Source organism: Neopelma chrysocephalum, unplaced genomic scaffold (assembly GCF_003984885.1).
Source record: "Neopelma chrysocephalum unplaced genomic scaffold, ASM398488v2 Primary Assembly neopelma1_77, whole genome shotgun sequence".
Taxonomy (NCBI): domain Eukaryota; kingdom Metazoa; phylum Chordata; class Aves; order Passeriformes; family Pipridae; genus Neopelma; species Neopelma chrysocephalum.
Window position 1 is genome coordinate 7,635,010 of NW_020897738.1, and position 18,420 is coordinate 7,653,429.

The 18,420-nt window shown below is 42.2% G+C and overlaps 1 protein-coding gene across 19 annotated transcripts in view; it reads left to right on the plus strand.

Annotated features, from left to right (window-relative positions):
• Positions 1 to 18,420, plus strand: part of FBRSL1 (fibrosin like 1) — a 507,770-nt gene that overhangs the window by 317,855 nt on the left and 171,495 nt on the right. For all 19 annotated transcript variants that reach the window (XM_027689358.1, XM_027689364.1, XM_027689371.1 and 16 more), the window contains one exon: positions 18,306 to 18,335. In XM_027689358.1, the coding sequence (XP_027545159.1) occupies positions 18,306 to 18,335 (30 nt within the window). The remainder of the gene's footprint in view (positions 1 to 18,305; positions 18,336 to 18,420) is intronic.

Sequence of the window (18,420 nt, forward strand, 5' to 3'; positions counted from 1 at the left end):
TACTGGGACTTTTCCTTGGTCACGTTTCTTGTTCCATAAAACCCAACCAGTTTTTGGCCTCTGGGCCTCCACGTCTGTTTCTGCATCACCACAGAGATGAAAAGTGAATATTCACCCACTGAATATTTCCTTAGTTTTTTGTCTGCTGTTTTGGTACATTTCGTGTTTGTTGGGTTTCAAACACGACCTGCAGTGCCTGCCCCCACAGACACAGTTACCCAACCTTACCCAGTATTTATGTAGGGTCAGAGCCTCACGTCTTCCCTGCAGGGCACTGGGCATGGCTGCATCCTGGCCTTGGGTCTGGATTCAGACACGGCTGGAGCTGCAAGTACTAGTTAGCCTGGTAATCCTGAGCAGGTTACCAACCTGTGCATTAAGAGCCTTCCTGTGGTCACATTAATACTACAGAAGGTCCCTGCAAGCATAATTACTTAGTGTAGCTTGAAAGGTCTGATCACCTACTGCTAAAATGACACTTTAATGGGGATTACAGTTTTCCAGCTCAAGTGCTCAGTGGCTTTAATTAAGCAGGAAAAGGCCAGATCAGTAGCAGAGTCAACATCTCCCCGTTGGGTGGCATTCTGCTTTGATCCCAGGCTCTGGGTTGGTCCCATGCAAGTGATGTATTTTGGCTTTTTTGCTGTAAATGATTTTACATATTCTGCTCACTAATAAGAAAAATTCGGGTGCTGTGAGCCACATACTGTTCATCTGCTGCAGGTTTCATTCTCTCCCACCATACTGAAGCCCAGTTTCAAAATTTCTGATGGAAGCTGGACAGGAATTTCTTCTTTTTTCTCTGTTTTTCCAGTATCCGTTCTAAGGGTACATCTCTTTTATTTCCTTGCACATGTCAGACTAAATATTTTTTTTTCATTCTCATTACTGCAGAACAACTCTTGGGAAGATATTTGTTTATATTCCACTAAGGCCACTATATTTTGAAGCTTTGGTTCAGCAAATATTCACTGGTTCCTGAGCTATCTCTATAGCTCACAAGCCAATGGGAGTATTTCTGGTGATAGTAGAGGGAGGTGAAACAGTGTTTTTCAAATAATTATCAACTGTCTTGAGTATCTTCATCTGTCTATCTTAAATATCCTCACTGGGGCATTGAATTCTCCTTCTCTCTCTCTCTCTCTCTCTTTTACACATTTGTTTATCAACTTGAAATTTAAAGCATCTCTTCATGTCTCATGGGTTCTTCAATCTTTGGGCAGTAGTTTAAACTTCTGCAGCTTCTTATTTACTGATCTGGATTGCATTGGGGCATCAGCCAGCCTAATCCAGAAATTTTAATTAGCACTTTACATCTTCAAAGCATTGTACAAACGTGAACTAATCATATATTAATCATTCTGAATTTTATGTTGGCTTATGTATTCTCTCTTATGTGCTGTGCATTACAACCTGTCGTATTATGAGCCACAGTATTGGAGAGATGAATCCAAGCTCTTCAGCATTGTGTTCTTCAGAAGAAAGGCAATTGTCTCAAAATAGCTCCTAGAGCTTTTCTTCGTTGTCTTTAACATTGGGTTCCATCAGTAGTCATTTGAATAATGACTATCCTTATTTCTATGGATTGTCCAGTTATGATTGCTTTAATCTGTTCACTCTGATTTCTGCTTCTTCTGATTGTTGATTCACTGAACTGTGTTCTGTCATTTTGTGGGTCCCAGAATTGCTAAGTAGCAAGTAGCATTGGTTTAATTTAAAAAAATAACATGTAGTGTTTGTGACAAAATTGATTCTTCTTCTTCTTCCCTAAGCCCATTTAATTAATTTGGAATCTCCCTCTTGCTCCTTGCTGTTTGTTTCTAAATAAAATAGTAAGAAGTTGTTAGAATACCAATATTGGGTGGTTCAGTGAGTGCCTTGGCACTGTGCTGGGCTGTCTGCTCCAAATGCAACCCTGTTGCTCCTGAATGGTTCTGATTCACATCTTGTCAGGCGTGACCCAGCTACAGGATCCACCAGAAATAAAAACACAGCAGGTTTATTTCCAATAGTCACTCCTCGAGGAAAATAAGCAAATTTAATCATGAAGAAAATTAGCAAGACAGCATCTAATAAAAGTGTCCTGGTCTCATACTGTGGGTAAATATTTAGAACCTGGTCCTGTGGGATGTGAGTTCCATCATTTCCCGCCACCCCACCAACCATTTACTCGTTGCAAAAGCTGTGCCCAGATGATTTCCAAACTTCAGGCAGGTCCTGTGGAGCTGTGCTGAACACCCCAGGTCAGTGAGGAGCAGCAGAGCATCCGAGGTGCCAGTGTTTGGTAGGTGCTTCAGGATCCTGAAGGTTTTCAGGTGACTGAGCGTTACAGAAACTTGTAATTCGTGCTGCCTGTGCTCAGAGGATTATTTCTGATCTGAACCTTTATTAACTCCAGCATGATGTAATTTGCTTAGACATTACCATGCTAATTACATGTTAACTTTTCATACTTACCATGTACTATACCTCCCAGAGGAAAACACTGCATTCAGAGCAAAAAAGATTTAGAGTTCATGCACTAAAAAGAATGCATAAAACTTAGGAACAGAATATTGAAGCAATATATCTTCCTGATAACTAAAATAAGCAGCATTGTGCTGTTGCTGTAGAAATTTATCAGTCAACCTTGGTTAGTTATTTGAAATATGGTAGGACGATGGTTCCCACTCAGATATTTCGTTTGTTTGTCATCCTTCTCAGAATGGAAATTTCTCAGAACAGACTGTGCTGAAAACTTCCATGAACTAATTGCACAAAGTACCAAAATTTGTGTGTGGACGAGAGTCACAGATACACTTCAGAGCAAAATATACCTTTTGTTGACACTTAATGGCTTAGTGCTGCATTTCTTGACATCGCATTAAATCAGATCAATGCAGTAAATGAGGAAATACAGCACACTGTGCATTTATCATGCACGTCATTGTCCTTAGAGGTCATCAGATAAGCAAATAAGAAAGTGATTTCTCATTTCTTATTTTCAATGAGCAATTACTTGTAATGTTGAAGTATATTATGGGTCATTACTTGTTCAGAGCCCTTTATTAAAAAAGAAGTGTAGAGGTTTAATGAGAGGTTTTTAGATAACCAGAAAGTTGTAGAAATAGGAGCACCTTACTTCAAGCAAATTTTTTTATGAAAAGTGATTATTATTGCACCTTTTCTCAGAACAGGATTGTGTGATGGAAGATGCATCACTGTTATCCTTCAGGAGTTGAGAAAATTGGAGTACAGAATCACAGAGCAACCTGTGCTTCAAGTTAGGAAGTGAGCCCAGTCCTTACTTGCACTCTTCTAACCACTTCACTGCTGTCCAGATATCCAATGTATGAGCAGCAGAGAGAAAGACAAAGTGAACGTTAGCAGTAACAATTGTAATAAAACAAATAGGAAGTATTTTATTCACTTCTGGCACAGCACAGGAGTGCCCTTCCACCACTGCTGGTGGAGGAGCAGCCAGGGCAGAGCAAAGCTCCAGCAAAGGTGTCTGATGTGGAGAGCCCTGTCTCATTCTGCCTCAGGAATGGTAGCTATGGCAACCTCAGGACATTAACTTATGCAGTGATTGCAAGCCCTGAGCATCAAAGCAAGTAATTAGGGAGACAAATGGGAAGTCTTGATGGATTCTTCCATCAAGATCAAAGCTTTATATAAGTTTTTCATTAATTTGGGAACAAGCACTGAGATGATTTGTATGTTCTATTAGGCTGTCAATGAAAACTGGGACAAAAGCTAGATTGTCCTGTAATTTTTCAAGGAAGAGCCACTCAACTCAGTCAAACACCTTTTAGTAGCAGTGACAGTAAATCAGGAGTTGGACTTGTTGAATCAGGCCATTGGAGTATTCAGCACATTCCTAGAAATATCATCATGCTAGGCTGAGGTTGTCCTCCTCATTACCAGGAGCCTTAACTATGACTAAAAAATTTTAAGAAGGCAGTATTTAATGCATGACACGTGCTTCCAAGGATTCATACAATGAGGGATTCACTCTCAGTATCTTCAGATCAATAATGGAGGGTTGTTACTGGTTGAAATGTAATGCCCTGTGCTGTATGAATGTTCTCTAACATATCTTCCTTCATGAGAGAGGCTGGACAGCACCAGGTGCTCAAAGAACAGGGGAGGGGATAAACTGAAGGAAGCAACAAGAACTAATCGTGATGTAGATCTTCACACAAACCTTTGGATGGTCAAGTTCTCTCAGTAGAGGCTGCTTAGAGTGAACCTGCAAATACCATATTCCCTTTTTTCCCCCAACTGCAGGGATTTCAATAACCATGGGCTCTATTCCTCTATTTCCAAGATGTGCTTTTCTGAAAGGTAACTTATCTCAATTAGGCAGGAGTTTTCCAAATCAATGAAACTTCCACAGCACTTCATTGAGTGCAGAGCTTCATGTGGGATGCAGCAATAGTCCCTGGAGCATCAATAACTTCATTTTGTTGGCATTTTGAGGCAGGCATTAATATTTGGGTTGGACTTTCATTTTTAATTGATGAGGGAAAAGACTATCTGCCTTTCTTTGCTTCTTGATAATGCAAGCTTCTCTTTAGTAACTTCAAACACCCCAATTCTACAGTTAAAGGCGAATTAAGTTTTCCTGTATTTAAAATTAGCTCTCTGAGGGTGGCATCAGCTCTGTTTCTTTTATGTTTAAGTCCCAGTTCTTTAATCTGTTTCTAATACATTCTGTTCAGCAATTTTGCATTTCTGTTTTAGTGGAAGCAATGCTGATTAATTCCTCCTTATGACATCTGTGGCTGCATCCTAGATTAAACCTACTCTAATACAGAGCCTATCATTAAGTGTTAAATATTCTTGCAAGGCTACTTAAATTAGATTCAACATCAGTGGATCATTTAGTAGAGAGTCGTTAATTCTCCATCTTACGGCAAGGCCACATTCTGGTGATGCTTTTAATCACAAGATTATTGAGGTATGATTTGAAAGGGATATGCTGCCCATATTTTGCCTTTGGGCAAATTATGAAAGGTCAAGTTGCCAAGGAAACAAAACTAAGATAACATTATTAATTCCTGAGTCCAAGAGTTGTCTTTCCTGATCAGATCATTTGCTCAACGTACATGCTTAGGAAAGATACCAGCTAACAATATATCTGCCATTTAGTTCAACAGAAAATAGCTTTATAATTCTTGCTCTCCTGGATAGTGTTCACAGTGATGACAAGGCTCACTGGAATACTTTGTCTCTATAGAACCCCCAGATTGGTTGGTTTGATGGTTTATGAATAAGGTAAACATTATTCCTGATTCATGGAAGGGAAAAGATGGAAGGGAAGGTTTAGGATTTACATATGCAAAGGTAGCTGCAAAGTTAAGATGTTACCAGTTTTGACAGTCTCATTTACAGCTCTTCAGAGATTCCTGATGTTCATGAAGTGAAGAGCACTTGATAACACAACTTCATTAAGGCACCTCAAGTTAAACACTGGGAATCGCTTCCTCTGGTCACAAGTCAGGCCAGTGGCAGAGCCAGAAATACTTCTCCAGTGTTTGCTTCTATCCTGAGTGTCATGCTTCCTCTTTTTGTGATATCTTCCCATTTCATTTCCTACTCTAGGTGGGAAGCAGCAATATAGGATTGGCTCCAGTGCAGAAGAACCTGCATGGAGTAGGATCGTGCTGTGATGAGTCTCTTCCTGCCCCTTTCTTCCTTCCATCCCTGTGTGTGTGTGTAATAGGTGTGGGTGTTTGTGTCCAATTTCTTGCCATTCCTTTAGTAAAGTCTCAAAAGAAAGGAACCATTTTATTCCCTCAAGTATCAAGCTCTGAGGTTGTGGTGGATTCTGTCCTTAAGTTTCCATCCGGAGCGGTGCTGGGTCGTGGGGCACCACGTAATGAATCCGACCCTGCCAATCAAGACACTCTGGTTTATATCACTTATTACTAAATTGAAAATGGTGTTTTACTACAGCAATAAAGGGCTGGTACAGCATGAGGTACATTTTTATACAACTCTATGAACTTTGTCATTGAAAACATTATAGCCTTGAATTTGAGAGCACAGTGGAAGGCAATATAATTTGATTACCTATATTAATCAAGTAGAGTACAACATATAAAACCAGTAATGCATAAGTCTGACTGGAGCCAGATAACCCTCTTGTGCATCTTAGAAAGATTTATTTTCAGTAATATAATTCATTTGACATGAAAGTATCATAATTGCAGTTGCTTGGAAGGATTTCTTTCTTTCCTTTTTTAGGGAAAAAACTATTATGCTTTCAAGAGCAGCTTGTTCTTCTAAAGCTCTGCTTACTGAAAATTGAAAACAAAGATTTGTTTTTGTAACTGTGGCAATTTTGCATTAGCCAGCTGAGCTAACACAGTGGTTTGTTTGGAATGCTGTTTCTGCTTCATAAACAAATGTTAGGTGTGAATTTTAAAGAATATTTTTTGATGTACATTGATTAACATGAGACCCTCTCGTTCTCCACCTGTGCTGCTAAAAGCTGACCAGAAGCTCTTGAACTTTCAGTTACCTGTGCAAGTACTTTGCACAAAAGCTGGGAAGAACCTCCCCTCACTTGCTCCATGAGCAGACTTTAAATAAAGCACATTTAAAGACACCTAATTACTCTGCAGTCCATGAAAACCCCTGTTGTTATTCTGTGTGCAGTGGTGACACATACTAATAACAGCATTATCATGAGCTGCTACTTATGCATTTTATGGCTGTGTGTGGCTGCAAACCACACGTGAGGTGGTTGGTGCATCACAGCTGACACAGCAAAAATCCCCAGGGAAAAAAGAGTGGCTGACTGTGCCACAGCTCCCCTTGGAGCAGGAAAACCTGTCTGCTTCCCAGTGCCAGTGCACACAAACCGAGAGGGGTTCAACTGTGGTGCTCAAAGCATTTTCCAGTTCTTCAAACGATTCACAATCACCTTTGTTCATCATAACCTGCTGGAAAATAAAGTGTTTGTGTAATTCACTGTATTCTCACTCCATGACAAATGCATAACAGTTTGTTCCATCTAATTATTATTTTCTCATTGTGCTAATGAAAGGTGATAGAGTTCATTCCCAAATAGACAGTGTTTGTAGCCCCATCTCATTACTGGTTCACAGAGCAGTAAGTTGTTTTTTTCCATTTTTGCTTCTCAGTCTTCCATTCTTTTTCCCTTCTTTCCCCTCCTGTTGAGATGTTTTCTCTTTCTTTTATTCTCTAATTGCTCCAGTCTGGATTAGCCATACAGGGGGTCGTCACTGCCAAGGAAACACTTTGACATGTTGGAGCTTCTATTCAGAAGTGACTTCTATCCACAGAGCTGAGCTTTTCCCCCTCAGCCCTGGAAGAAAAATGCAAATTAATAAAAAAATCTGTTGTGACAACAAAAAGCAAATTTCCTCAGGCCTGTTCAGAAAGTTTCAGGATGGTTTAGCTCAGGATACTCCCATTCCCATCTTCCAGCAAGTACAACCAGCCCTTGTCTTGGTCTTTGAGGTCAGTGCTGGTCAAACCACCTCTGCAGTCTGCAAGCAGAGCAGTGGGGTAGGAGGCTTCATCTTGGAAATCATTACATTGACATCAATCACTGACATTTTGGGCGCTGACAAGAACAAATGAGTGTCCAGGGGCGTCGGAAGAGAGGAGCAGATGTACTGAGGTAGCAAAGAGCCTTTACAATTTCACCTGAAATGTGAAATATACCTTTTTAAAATCGCTTAGTGATTAAAGGTTTGTCATTTAGTGGTGCAGAGAACTGTTTTCCAGGTAATGCCATAGGTCTTGAAGCTTTCATGTTTAGCCTTGTCAGGGCATAATTCTGTGAGAGTGAATAACCAACTGTGTTATTTTCTTATCGGATTAGCTTTTTCCTTAGATTATGTTGAAGACACCCAAATGTATGCCCTAGGCAGTGCTTGTCCTTCACTTCCAAGACTTACCCACTTTAATATTTTTAAGATCTAAATGGCATGAAAGGGGAAAAAAGAAGATTTAATTTGCATTGTATTAATGTTAATGACAGCTGCTGGAGATCGGGGGGGGCGGGGGTGCTGCAGAGGTGGTTTTAGTTTTAATATTTTTTTAAATCTTTTTTATTTCTCTCTTGGTGAATTTCTTTGTTCCAGGGTAGCTTGCCTGTGGCAAGTAGGGCATCCATCCCTTAAGGTTTATTTTAAAAGCACTGGTTGAAATCTGCAAGCACATGCTCTGAGTTTCCTTGGAGGAGTAGGTCTTCTGTAGCTGTCTCTCAATTCCTGTGCTGAATATTTTACCAGATTTCAATTTTAATGTTCAATAATGCAAACATTAATGGTAGTTATTGCAAGCTTCATATTTTTTACCCACAACAACATAAACCTTCCTAGGAGTTAAATAGCAGCAGAATTAAATAACATTAATTATTATATTAATTATATATAAGCGTTGTAAATTTTGTTCCTGACAGCAACAGGGACTTTTAGTGGCTAAAGGCATTCAACAAAACAAAGCAGCCAATTCACATAACCTTCAAATAATCATTAAATGAAACTTCCAATCAGAATCACATACCATGGGGTCAGAGCTGAGAATAACTAAATGCTTTCCCTTGGAGCAGGGGTACTTTAACAAGTTCTGTTATTCTGTAGAGGTCCAGGACCTTTTGGTGACTCTGTAGTGACGTGGGCCTGGCATAGTAATGGACTGGATTTGCAGTCCAAGTAGAAAAAGAAAGCTGATGTTTATAGTAAATGGGGAATTACCAGACAGATCATTATGGCTAAAGTGGCTTTTGACTATATCCATATTAAGTCCTAAACTCCTCCTTAATTTTAGAGAAAGCTTATAACCCCCTCTCCAAACTGCAGCAGCCTCTCATTGTTGTAAATAATGGCTTTAAGCCATTTTTCTTCTGTTGGGCATATCGTCTAGGCATCCTTGCATTAAACAAAATTAGAGTTGCTCTGTGCAGTGAGTCACTGCAAATTCACTCTTGGTTTCTGCTTTCCCCAGGAGAGCATGAGGGACCAAAGCAGCTGGGGCAGGGAACTGCAAGCCAGAAGGCTCATGGTCAAGGGGAGGCAGCAAGGCAAAATGTCACTTGCAAGCAAATGGCCTTAGTCATAGCTTCAAACTACAGAATTAGAGAGTAATGGGTGTTTCTCTGGTTCCTGAGTGAAAACCCATCTACAGCACTGAAGCTGCAATGTCTCCAAGAGTGTCTGTCTAATGAAAAGAAAATGAGTGACAGGTGACACGATGCCCAAGCGAGGGAAGAGCGAAAAGAACTTGTGAGCAGTTCAGGAGAGAAGCAGACTGCACCTCTCTCCTTGTCAGAGACTCCTCTGTTCCGTGGATTGGTGAAATGCAGTGTCAGCCATTCAGCTCTGCCTGCACTGTCCTTTCAATTCCCTGAGGGGATCTCACCCCCGGAGCCGGGGGGGGGAAACAAGTCGAAATAGGAAAGAGGTGGAAAAGCTTCAGTTCATTGTTCGTGTGGTCCTTGCAAATGCTGAGCTAAGTGTGGTCCATAATTCACGTTACCCCTCAGTGTGATCACAGGCATTACTTGGGACAGTGACCTCCTGCACTGTCCAGTCTCTCTCTTTCTAGGCAAATAGGGGCTGAAATTAAGCATGAGATTGTATGTTGGGTTTCCCAGAGCATTTGTCCCAGGAGTGCCAAGATTCTCCAACCGTAGATGTAACGAGTCAATCACAGTCAGTAAATTGACTTCAAGACACCTACATCAACCCACCATTAAATACTTGTAATGAGTCCAAATAGTGAGAGAGAGAGGGAGAGAGGCTATATATTGAAAGAGATATATGGAGATAGGTAGACAGATAGATAGATAGATAGATCTATTGATCTACTTTTTTCTAAAGACAGAGGAGAATTGATTCTGGAAAAGACATTATTAAATCGTCCAAAAATTATGGCAAATTCTACTGGTATATTAAAGCCTAAAGTAGGAGGTGTAGCACAGTAAACCAACCAGAAAGCCTCTCCTGAATGTGGTACAAACATTGCTGTGTTGATGGCATCGGATGCTGGCTTTTCAGTTTTTAATGAATTAAACACTTACATAGCAATAGTCATCTGTGTAGGCTCCAGTAAAAGACTGCATTATGGAAAGATATTTCTACTTTTCCTATGGGGGGGAAGGGCAGGGATGTGGGAAACCAAGAGAAATCTGGTGGCTCTCACAGCTTTTCCAAGATGGGTTGGTCATCACTCTCTCCCTTGAACGAGGTCATTTTTAGACTTGGTTTGTAAGTAGACAGCTGCAGATCTTACTCTGTAGATCTCAAGGAATAATTTGTGATTATCCCTTTTTCTCCAAAAGTGCTTTCCTGTATATAGGTATAATAATAAAGAAACCATTTTCAGCATAAAAGATGTGCTTGTCAAACCACAGCAATGATTTTCCAGTTACTGGCTTTTTTAGTTGTGCAGCCTTCTAATATTTCAGCTTGAATACTTTCACGACAGAAGCAAATGAAAATTACACCGTGGTTTTTAGGTCTCTGTTCCCTGATTTTTGCTTGTCATGTCATGAACTTCTTCGAAGCAGTGAAATGGCAGCCCATCTCCCTGAGAGCTCCAGACAGATTTCTAAAGTTGTCTTGTTAACAGCTTGTCAGAAATCTACATTTCAGTCTCGCTGAGTTTATATCATGCAAAAAAAAAAAAAAAAAGTTGCTGGAAATTATGATTTTTACAGGTTCTGACATTTTTCTAAAGAACTGAAATGCTCAAGGCTGCTGTCTCCCTTAACAGGCTGTGCTGTTTTGGGTAATATTCTGCGTTGCATCAACTGAACATCAGAGCAACATTCAGTTTCTTCCCTTTAACATGTTCTTTGAATTATTTAAGGTGTTTTGATGTTGGCTAGAATTCGTAACAAAGTCCTCCAGCTTTTATCCTAAAATATCAAAAAGGTTGAGATTTTTTTCCTTTCCCCCCCCTCCCTTTTCTCCTTCTTCCCTAACCCTTCCTCCCTCCCTCCTCCCGCTTTTAATAGATCCTTGCATGGATCATCAGGGGACTTTCTTTTATGTTGTACAGCATGAAATGACTTAGTCAGGGTCTTCCTGATTAATTTATGAGTGCTAAGGAAAAGGGAAGGGGGGAAAAAACAGTCCTTGAGGGATTGACCCTAAGCTGCAGCAGATCAACTCAATTTTATGGAATGAAAAGAGACTTAAACAGTATTTTTAGCGTGGGTTTCTCGACCCGCAGAGGTGGGGAAGCTCCCTGCATCCTCCAGGCTGGAGCAGGGCGAGAGGAACCCATCTCTCCGGGTGGCTGCTGGAGTGAAGCTCCACTCTTCAGAGGCACCGAGCACGTTTAGAGTTAAAGCTGTGGCAGATTGGTGGATTAATGTGCTCTGCCTCCAAGGGACAAATGCTCTTTTTTATTTTTTTTCCCTTTTCCCTTCTTCCCCTTGCTCCCTCCTTCCCCACTCTGGGCTTGCAGATGACAGCTGTTGGTCACTTAACAAAATGTCCTCTTGATTGCTGCTTCACAACAGGGGCCCCCTCAGACCAAACAGCACATAGCCCGTACAATGCATCACTGCCCCTCAAAATTAGTTATAGTGCTCAGGGCTATTCTTGGCTGCCATAGCTAATACTCTCTTGCTGTTCTTCTCTCTCCCCCTCGCCCTCCCCCTCCGCAGACAAAGGCTCAGCCTATACATCTGTAGTGCTCATAACCTCCCCCTTCCCCCAGCCAAATGCTGAGGAGAGAAAGGGAAAAAAAAAAAAAATTGCTGCCCTGAGGCTCAATCTGTTTCTTACAGCTCTACCCCGGCACTTGGAAGCCTGAGCTGGTCTAGCCATGGGGAGGCCCTGACTCATTTCATCAAGCTGTCAGGGAGGCAGTGGAGCTAAGAGGACTCTGCTGCCTGGGGCAAGTTCAAGTCAACATTCGATTTCCGTCCTCCCCCCGGCCCCCGCCTTTCGCTTGGACACTTTCTGTGCTCTGGATCTAAACTTCTCCCCGAGCTGCAGCAGCTCACAGCTTCTTGCCAGGAGGAAGGACTTGTGGGACCTTATAAAGGACACAGTGGCAAAATTGCTGCAATAAATCAGTGGCCCTCTGACACTTGGCGGTAGCTTAATGTTTTGGCACTTTCTTTCCTGTGTATGCCTCAAGTCCCATTAGCAAGCTTTTCTGTCAGTCTGGCTCATGATAAAACTCTCTCTTCCTATCATCTTAAGCAAGCCCCTGCAGACATGAATCTGATGCCAGACTTAATAGGAAACAACACCCTCCCCCTGCACACACGAGCGCATCCCTACGCGCTGCCGCTGCGAGCTGCTCCCGGGAAGTTAGCTCAGAGGGCATGGAGAGGGGAGGGCTCTTAAAAATAGGCTTGATTTTACTTCTTCCTTTAAAAGAGACGTTGACAACCTGGGATTTAAGCCTCATTCTTCCCGGAGCCTCGCTATTAAAAGAAAATTCAGTAACTAATTGTGGTTGGAAATAATAAGGTAGCGGTAACGTGGCCGTCCTCTGGGGCTGTGGGTGGGTGTGCAAGCTCTGTAGGTATCTGCACTGTTCATATATTTTATGCAACTTTTTACATATATATTCTACCCTGCCATCTTGCATGGTACTATTATAGACTGTATATTTAATATTTTTGCCTCCTCTTCCCTCAGCCTTGCGCTTCCCCAGACATTTGTAGTTGCAGGTAGACTGGTTAGATCACACGTCCCTCCAGGCTGGGATCTGTTTCTTCACATGACTAGCTTAGATGTCTATCACCCACTGCTTAATCACAATGTAAATAATATCTGTAGGTATGTGTGTTTGTGCAGAGGGAAAAACAAGCCTTTCTGTCAGCTGTCTGGGCAGGAACCTGTAACTCCTGTGCTGTACAGTGTCTGGCACAGTGGGGCCCAAAGCCTTGAGGCTGTGTAGGCACAACCTGGATCGTAAACTGCTGGGTTTGGGTGAAAAAGGAGATAACCAAGTTGATGTTGATAAGCTGAGGTGACTTCTGTGCAGTTCTCAAAGGCTTGGAGGAAGTGGCTCCATTTGAAATAACAGTGTTTCTCTGCACCTAACCTGTGATGTGACACCTAAGCGTTGCCAATCTTGTTGAAGTCTTGTGAGAGCTGGGTTGGTTTTGAGTTTGTTTCTTGGAGCTCTTGTTCCTGGCATGAGACAGTTTATGTGACTATCTGATTTCACATAAATCAATGTAGCACTTTTATGATGTGAAGAAAAACTGGATGATCTGGAAGTTAAAACACTGGTGGTAAGAAAAGTCAAAGGATGTTTTCATGGTTCTTAAGCTCAACAGAAAACAACCAGAATGACAGTACAAACAGTTTTAGTACAGCTTGCAAGGAGCCTGGTGCCAGTGTAATGGTATGAGAATGTCCTTTGCCAAATATGCTGTTGCCTGTTTACAGTAGCCATAAATCCATCTTTGCCCCTGTTGGGGTGGTTTGTACAAGGTGATGGAATGTATCAGAGCTCCTTGCCTGGTGGGAAAGCCACGATGGAGGGGGGAGGGTCTTGAAAAGTGAGATTCCACCTCAGCATCAGAAAAAATGAGAAGCCACAGGGCGTGGTCTACACATGTGGGAGCTCTGCCTGTGGTTCCTCTGGTCTTTAGAATGCAGTAAGGGAGCAGGTGGAATGGAGGAGATGGTGGAGATGCTGCAGTTGCTGAGGTGAAGATCAGGAAAGCACCAGATTTTCTTACTGCTCTGCTCCCTGTGCCATCCAGAGCCTGAACCCTCAGCCTGGAGCACGGTCCATCAGCACCAGCCCCCCAGATTGTGTCCTGCCCTGGTGAACCCATGGAAGTTCAGCAGAGGCTTTTGGGTGGTGGGTCACTCTCTGCAGGAGTTGTGTCATCCTCCTGTGCAGGGCAGAGCGAGGAGGAGGACAGAGGAACGAGGCCTTTTTGCAGCGAACGGAGCCAATTCTACCTGAGTTATGTGTTGAACCAACCTCGTGGGAGGCTTTCTTCTGACTGGAATCTGTCACTGCAAGAAATTGTTTCCAAAAAGGAGCACAATTAGGGGTCGGCTTTGCAAACATTCTTGGTGGAATTGAGAGGCAATTGGCACAACCCAGTGAATAATCCCTTTAGGAGCCTTTATGAACCCAGCACAATGCGTGTTTACAGTCCCGCTTATAGACCAGGAGTGTTAACAGGCCTTTAGAAAAATCCAGGTAATTGAAGCTTTTGTCTTTCAATGAGCCCCCGTTGCTTTCAACAGTTGCCATTCTCCACAATTTCTTTAACTTTTTTTTTTTTGTTTTGACGAGGGCTTTTGTCCCTCAACAACAGCAGCGTGGGAGGTGAGGCCCTGCTGGGTGGTGGCCTCGGCCTCCTCCTCCTCCTCCTCGCAAAGTTGGCTTTTAAGACACATTAAATCCTCTGTGGACAAACCGAAGTTTCTCCTGTGACTTCATTATTCATTTCAACATCCCTGCGATGCCACACACCCTCCTCAGTGTCTCTGCGCCGGGTCGGGGCGGGCGATGGAGGCGAGGAGGAGGAGGAGGCTGAAGGCCGTGACCACAGAACCCACCCAGCCCACTGCAGCCCTGGGGTTTGTCTCACACCAAACACCCCCAGCGAAGGGAAGGGAAGGGGTCAGCGGTGGTTCTGCTTTTCACAGGTCTGTCAGGGCAGGTTTGGTTTTGCTGTCGTCAGTTTTTCGGTGCCGTTGCTTGTTCAGCAGCCTGTGGGTTCCTGTTTCTCCGTGAGAATGTGGGAGGCTGTTTCTTTAATGTGAAAAGAAGAAAATCTAAGGGAATTCCGAAACGTGGGGCCTTTTCCACCAAAGCTTGGCTGTGTTTTCTTCAGGGGTCGGTGGGTTGGTAGCCATGAATCTCAAGCTTTCCATTTTCGTGTGTGTTAAGCCGAAGTCCAGATTTTATAAATATCAGTGGGTTAATTCTTCCCCCACGATCTCTCATCACACAGACTGCTCAGCAACTTGGGGCCAGTTTGGGACTTCATTCTGACCTGGGTTAAGATGTGGTATTTTGGTGGTTTAAAGCCACATGGTAGGCAATCAATACAGGGTCAGTTGGTGTGTGTGAGTGACCCTACGCGGCTGGAGAGGCAGGAGAGGAATTGCTTTCCTGAGGCAAACAAGAAGTTGGGCAACTCTCTGTCACCAATGCAGTGTTTGAAGCACCCATCTTGCAGTCCCAGCTGCATGGAGGGCTCTGTGTCCACGTGTGGATCCACATCCACAGCCCTGCTGGCTTCTGCAGTTGCAAGACTGATGCAATCATGATTAAAGTAAGGAAGATGTAAGCTAAAATGAAACAAAATTCTTTGCTGTCTCTTCCATTTTAAAAGCAATTAATTATGAAGTCTTTACAGATCCTGAATGAGGGAAAATGTATCCTCAGAGAGCAGATGTTTGCTTCATTTGTGTGTCTGTTTATAAAATTTAGCATGTGGATTTGATGGTTCACTGGCTTTTTGCAACTTTCACTTATCTACATGAGACAAAGTTGCATATTGGTACAAAGCAAAATTAGGCATCTAAATAAAGCAATTCTGCACCTTTTAGTAATGCAGACCATCTGTAATAGGGTTTTATATTCATTATAGGCATTTAAATTTTGGAGGTCAAATCTGTTTTCAACAATAAAAAGCCTGACCTCTTTCTTTTTTTAAATATCATAATGCAGTAAGAAATAGGAAGACAAGTTTTGTTAAAAAAACAGAGAGGAGGGCTAAAACACTAACTTGTGTTTGAATAGTAATGATTACTGAAGTTCAAAAAAATTGTTTACATCTGCTGTCAAAATATTTTTAGGCTAAATTTATTAATGTTTACGATACTGAGGTTTTATTAAACCAGGATTCATAGGCAAAAGTGTCTTGAGTTTTAATGATAATTTTGAATGTTTTCTAGTCAACAGATTTCTGAGTTTAATTTTTTTGGTTACTTTACGGCAGTGTATCATTCTTTAAGTCCCTGTAAGAATTAAAATTTGTATCGATACTGCCTGAGCATACAATCTTAAGGAACTCTGGGCTGAGTGTTATTTTTATGCCACCCTTATAATAGGTGTAATTCAGTTGTGACATGCTTTAGTCTCAACCATGCAAGTCGAATCACATCATCAAAATCCTCTGCCTCTAAAATATGAGCGTGTGCGTTGAATGACTAAAATTATGACTTGGAATACTTTTGCATAGGCCAGGTTTGAAGGGTAAAACAGAAGGTTGTGTGACCCACCCCACTGTGGTGGTGGTTTGGGGGCCTGCACAGTGCCTGTAGCATCACAGCTTGATTGGAGCCCCTCGGGGTGGAGGTGAAAGGCTTCCCTCCAGTCAGCCAGTGCCTCTCAGGAGCCTGTAAATAAGAAGTGGACTGCTGTGACTGCATCTTCCCCCACCCCCCAGCTTGGCTGTGATGAATGTGTTGCTTTGTCAGCCTGAATTATGGCTGTCTGGAGCAAGCACAAATGCAGCAGGTACTGGGGCAGCCTTTGCCCAGCAAACCTGTTCCAACGTGTGTGATGGACAATTAGTCCCCTTCCAGGCCCGGAGCAGAGACTTCTAATTGTTTGTGGTTGCGTGACATGGGTTTGGGGAAGTCAGCACACGGTGGTGATTTATCAGGACTGGTTTCACATTTGGTTCGTGAAAAACAGAAACTGGGTTTCCTTGTAATAATTTTCGTAAAGTTCAGCGACGGAATAAAAGTCTCCAAAAAAGGCACAAACAGCTTGTGGGAAGGTGTTTGCTAAAGACATGGCTGTCTAATGTTCTTGTCTGCTACAAAGGAATTGGCTGGGACTTCATGCAGTTTGCTGGCATTAACACTGGGTATTCCCATAGGACTTGCCCACCCACAGCTCCTGGCCCCTGCAGAGCAGTGTCCTGCCTTCCTGTCATTCCTTCCATTTTTCTTTAGGTTCTTTTTTCCCCCACAATGGTCACACATACAATTAAATCTGTGCACATCCTACTAAACAGTTGGATTGCTCTGAGAAAAACGTGCTGTGGATCAGGTGGGGTGGTGTAAAATGGTTTCATTTTGAAAGAAAAAGAGATCTACCTAGTCAAGACTGCAGAAAAACAAGTTCTTTAAATCAGGCATTTTCACTGCAATTAAATGGGAATAAGGAGCCAGCTGAGCAGTCTTTACTGCAAAGTCACTGTGGGAGACCCCTCTGCTGTATTGAGGCTCTTCATGTGCTCACTGTGTTTCAGAGAGTTTAAGAGTAAAAGGTTCCTCAAGTATTTGGGGTCAATAATTTCATGTGCCAAATAAAAGAAGAAGAGATTAAATATTCTCTCAAAAATCAGCAGAAAGCTAACAATGTAAAAGCTGAAAATTTTTCTAGGATAAAAGGATGTGACAGGAAAGATTTCCCCTCCCTGCTCCATGAGGAAGGTCTGGACAAAATGACCCAACAGATCCATTTCTTCATTTACATTCATGACACCAAAGCATGTGCATTCTCATGGACCATTTCCACACTCGGAGCTCATCCCTGCTGGCTTGCAGAATTCCCTCATGTTGACCCAGGGAACTCAGCAGGGTGCTGCCAGTTATGGACACCCACCCGGGCCATCCCCATGAGCTGAAGGAGACAATTCCTCTTGGGCACCAAGGCTGCAAAACACCCTGGCCACTTTCTGCCAGCATGACAGACACTGAGATTTATTTTTGTTCCCAATTGTAAATCTTTCTGAGCTCCAGCCAGTAAGATGTGCATGTCCTGAAATGTTCAGTGCTCGAGTTATCTCTCCATCGCTTGAGCTGTGAAAATAGAGCATTTCATTTTCAGAGCCTGTAAGAGATTACACTCCAAAAGTCTCTAAGTAAACACTTCCTCCTGGGATCGTGATCTCATTCAAACTAAAAAATGTACCAGAATTTATGATGTATTTTAATTACTATTCTTGGTACCACTCATTAAATTAGAAATTGATTGCCAGTTTCACAGTTTCCTTGTTAGATGACAAAGTGCTTATCAAGGTGAAGCAATGCAAAACTGTTACTATATATTCCACAATTTGGGATGATAAAATGGCATGCTTTTTGTTGTGGTATTCATGTTACAGTGGTTGTTATAATGCAGCACTGATTGTCTTTTTTGTTTAAAGCTCACTTTCTCCCATCCAAGTAAGAGTACACCATAAATTTGTATAAGAGAGAATCTGGCTTTGTCTGGTTTATGCCAGCAATGTAAAAAGCATTACTGCAAATATCAGAAGTGTGTTTCATTGAACTGTGAACATCATAAACAGCTATCCTAAAGATTTAAGAGGATGATGCAAAAGATCCCTTTACATAAAGGTGTTTCTCAAAATCTTTTTTTCTCTCTCTAATCCACAGTGTGACAGCGAGAGCGATATAGACGATAAGGTAAGACTGAATTTTCTTCTTTCACATGCTTGGAAATTCCCTGGTAGCCAAAATAAGAATGAATTTGAAAATAACGTTTTTCCTC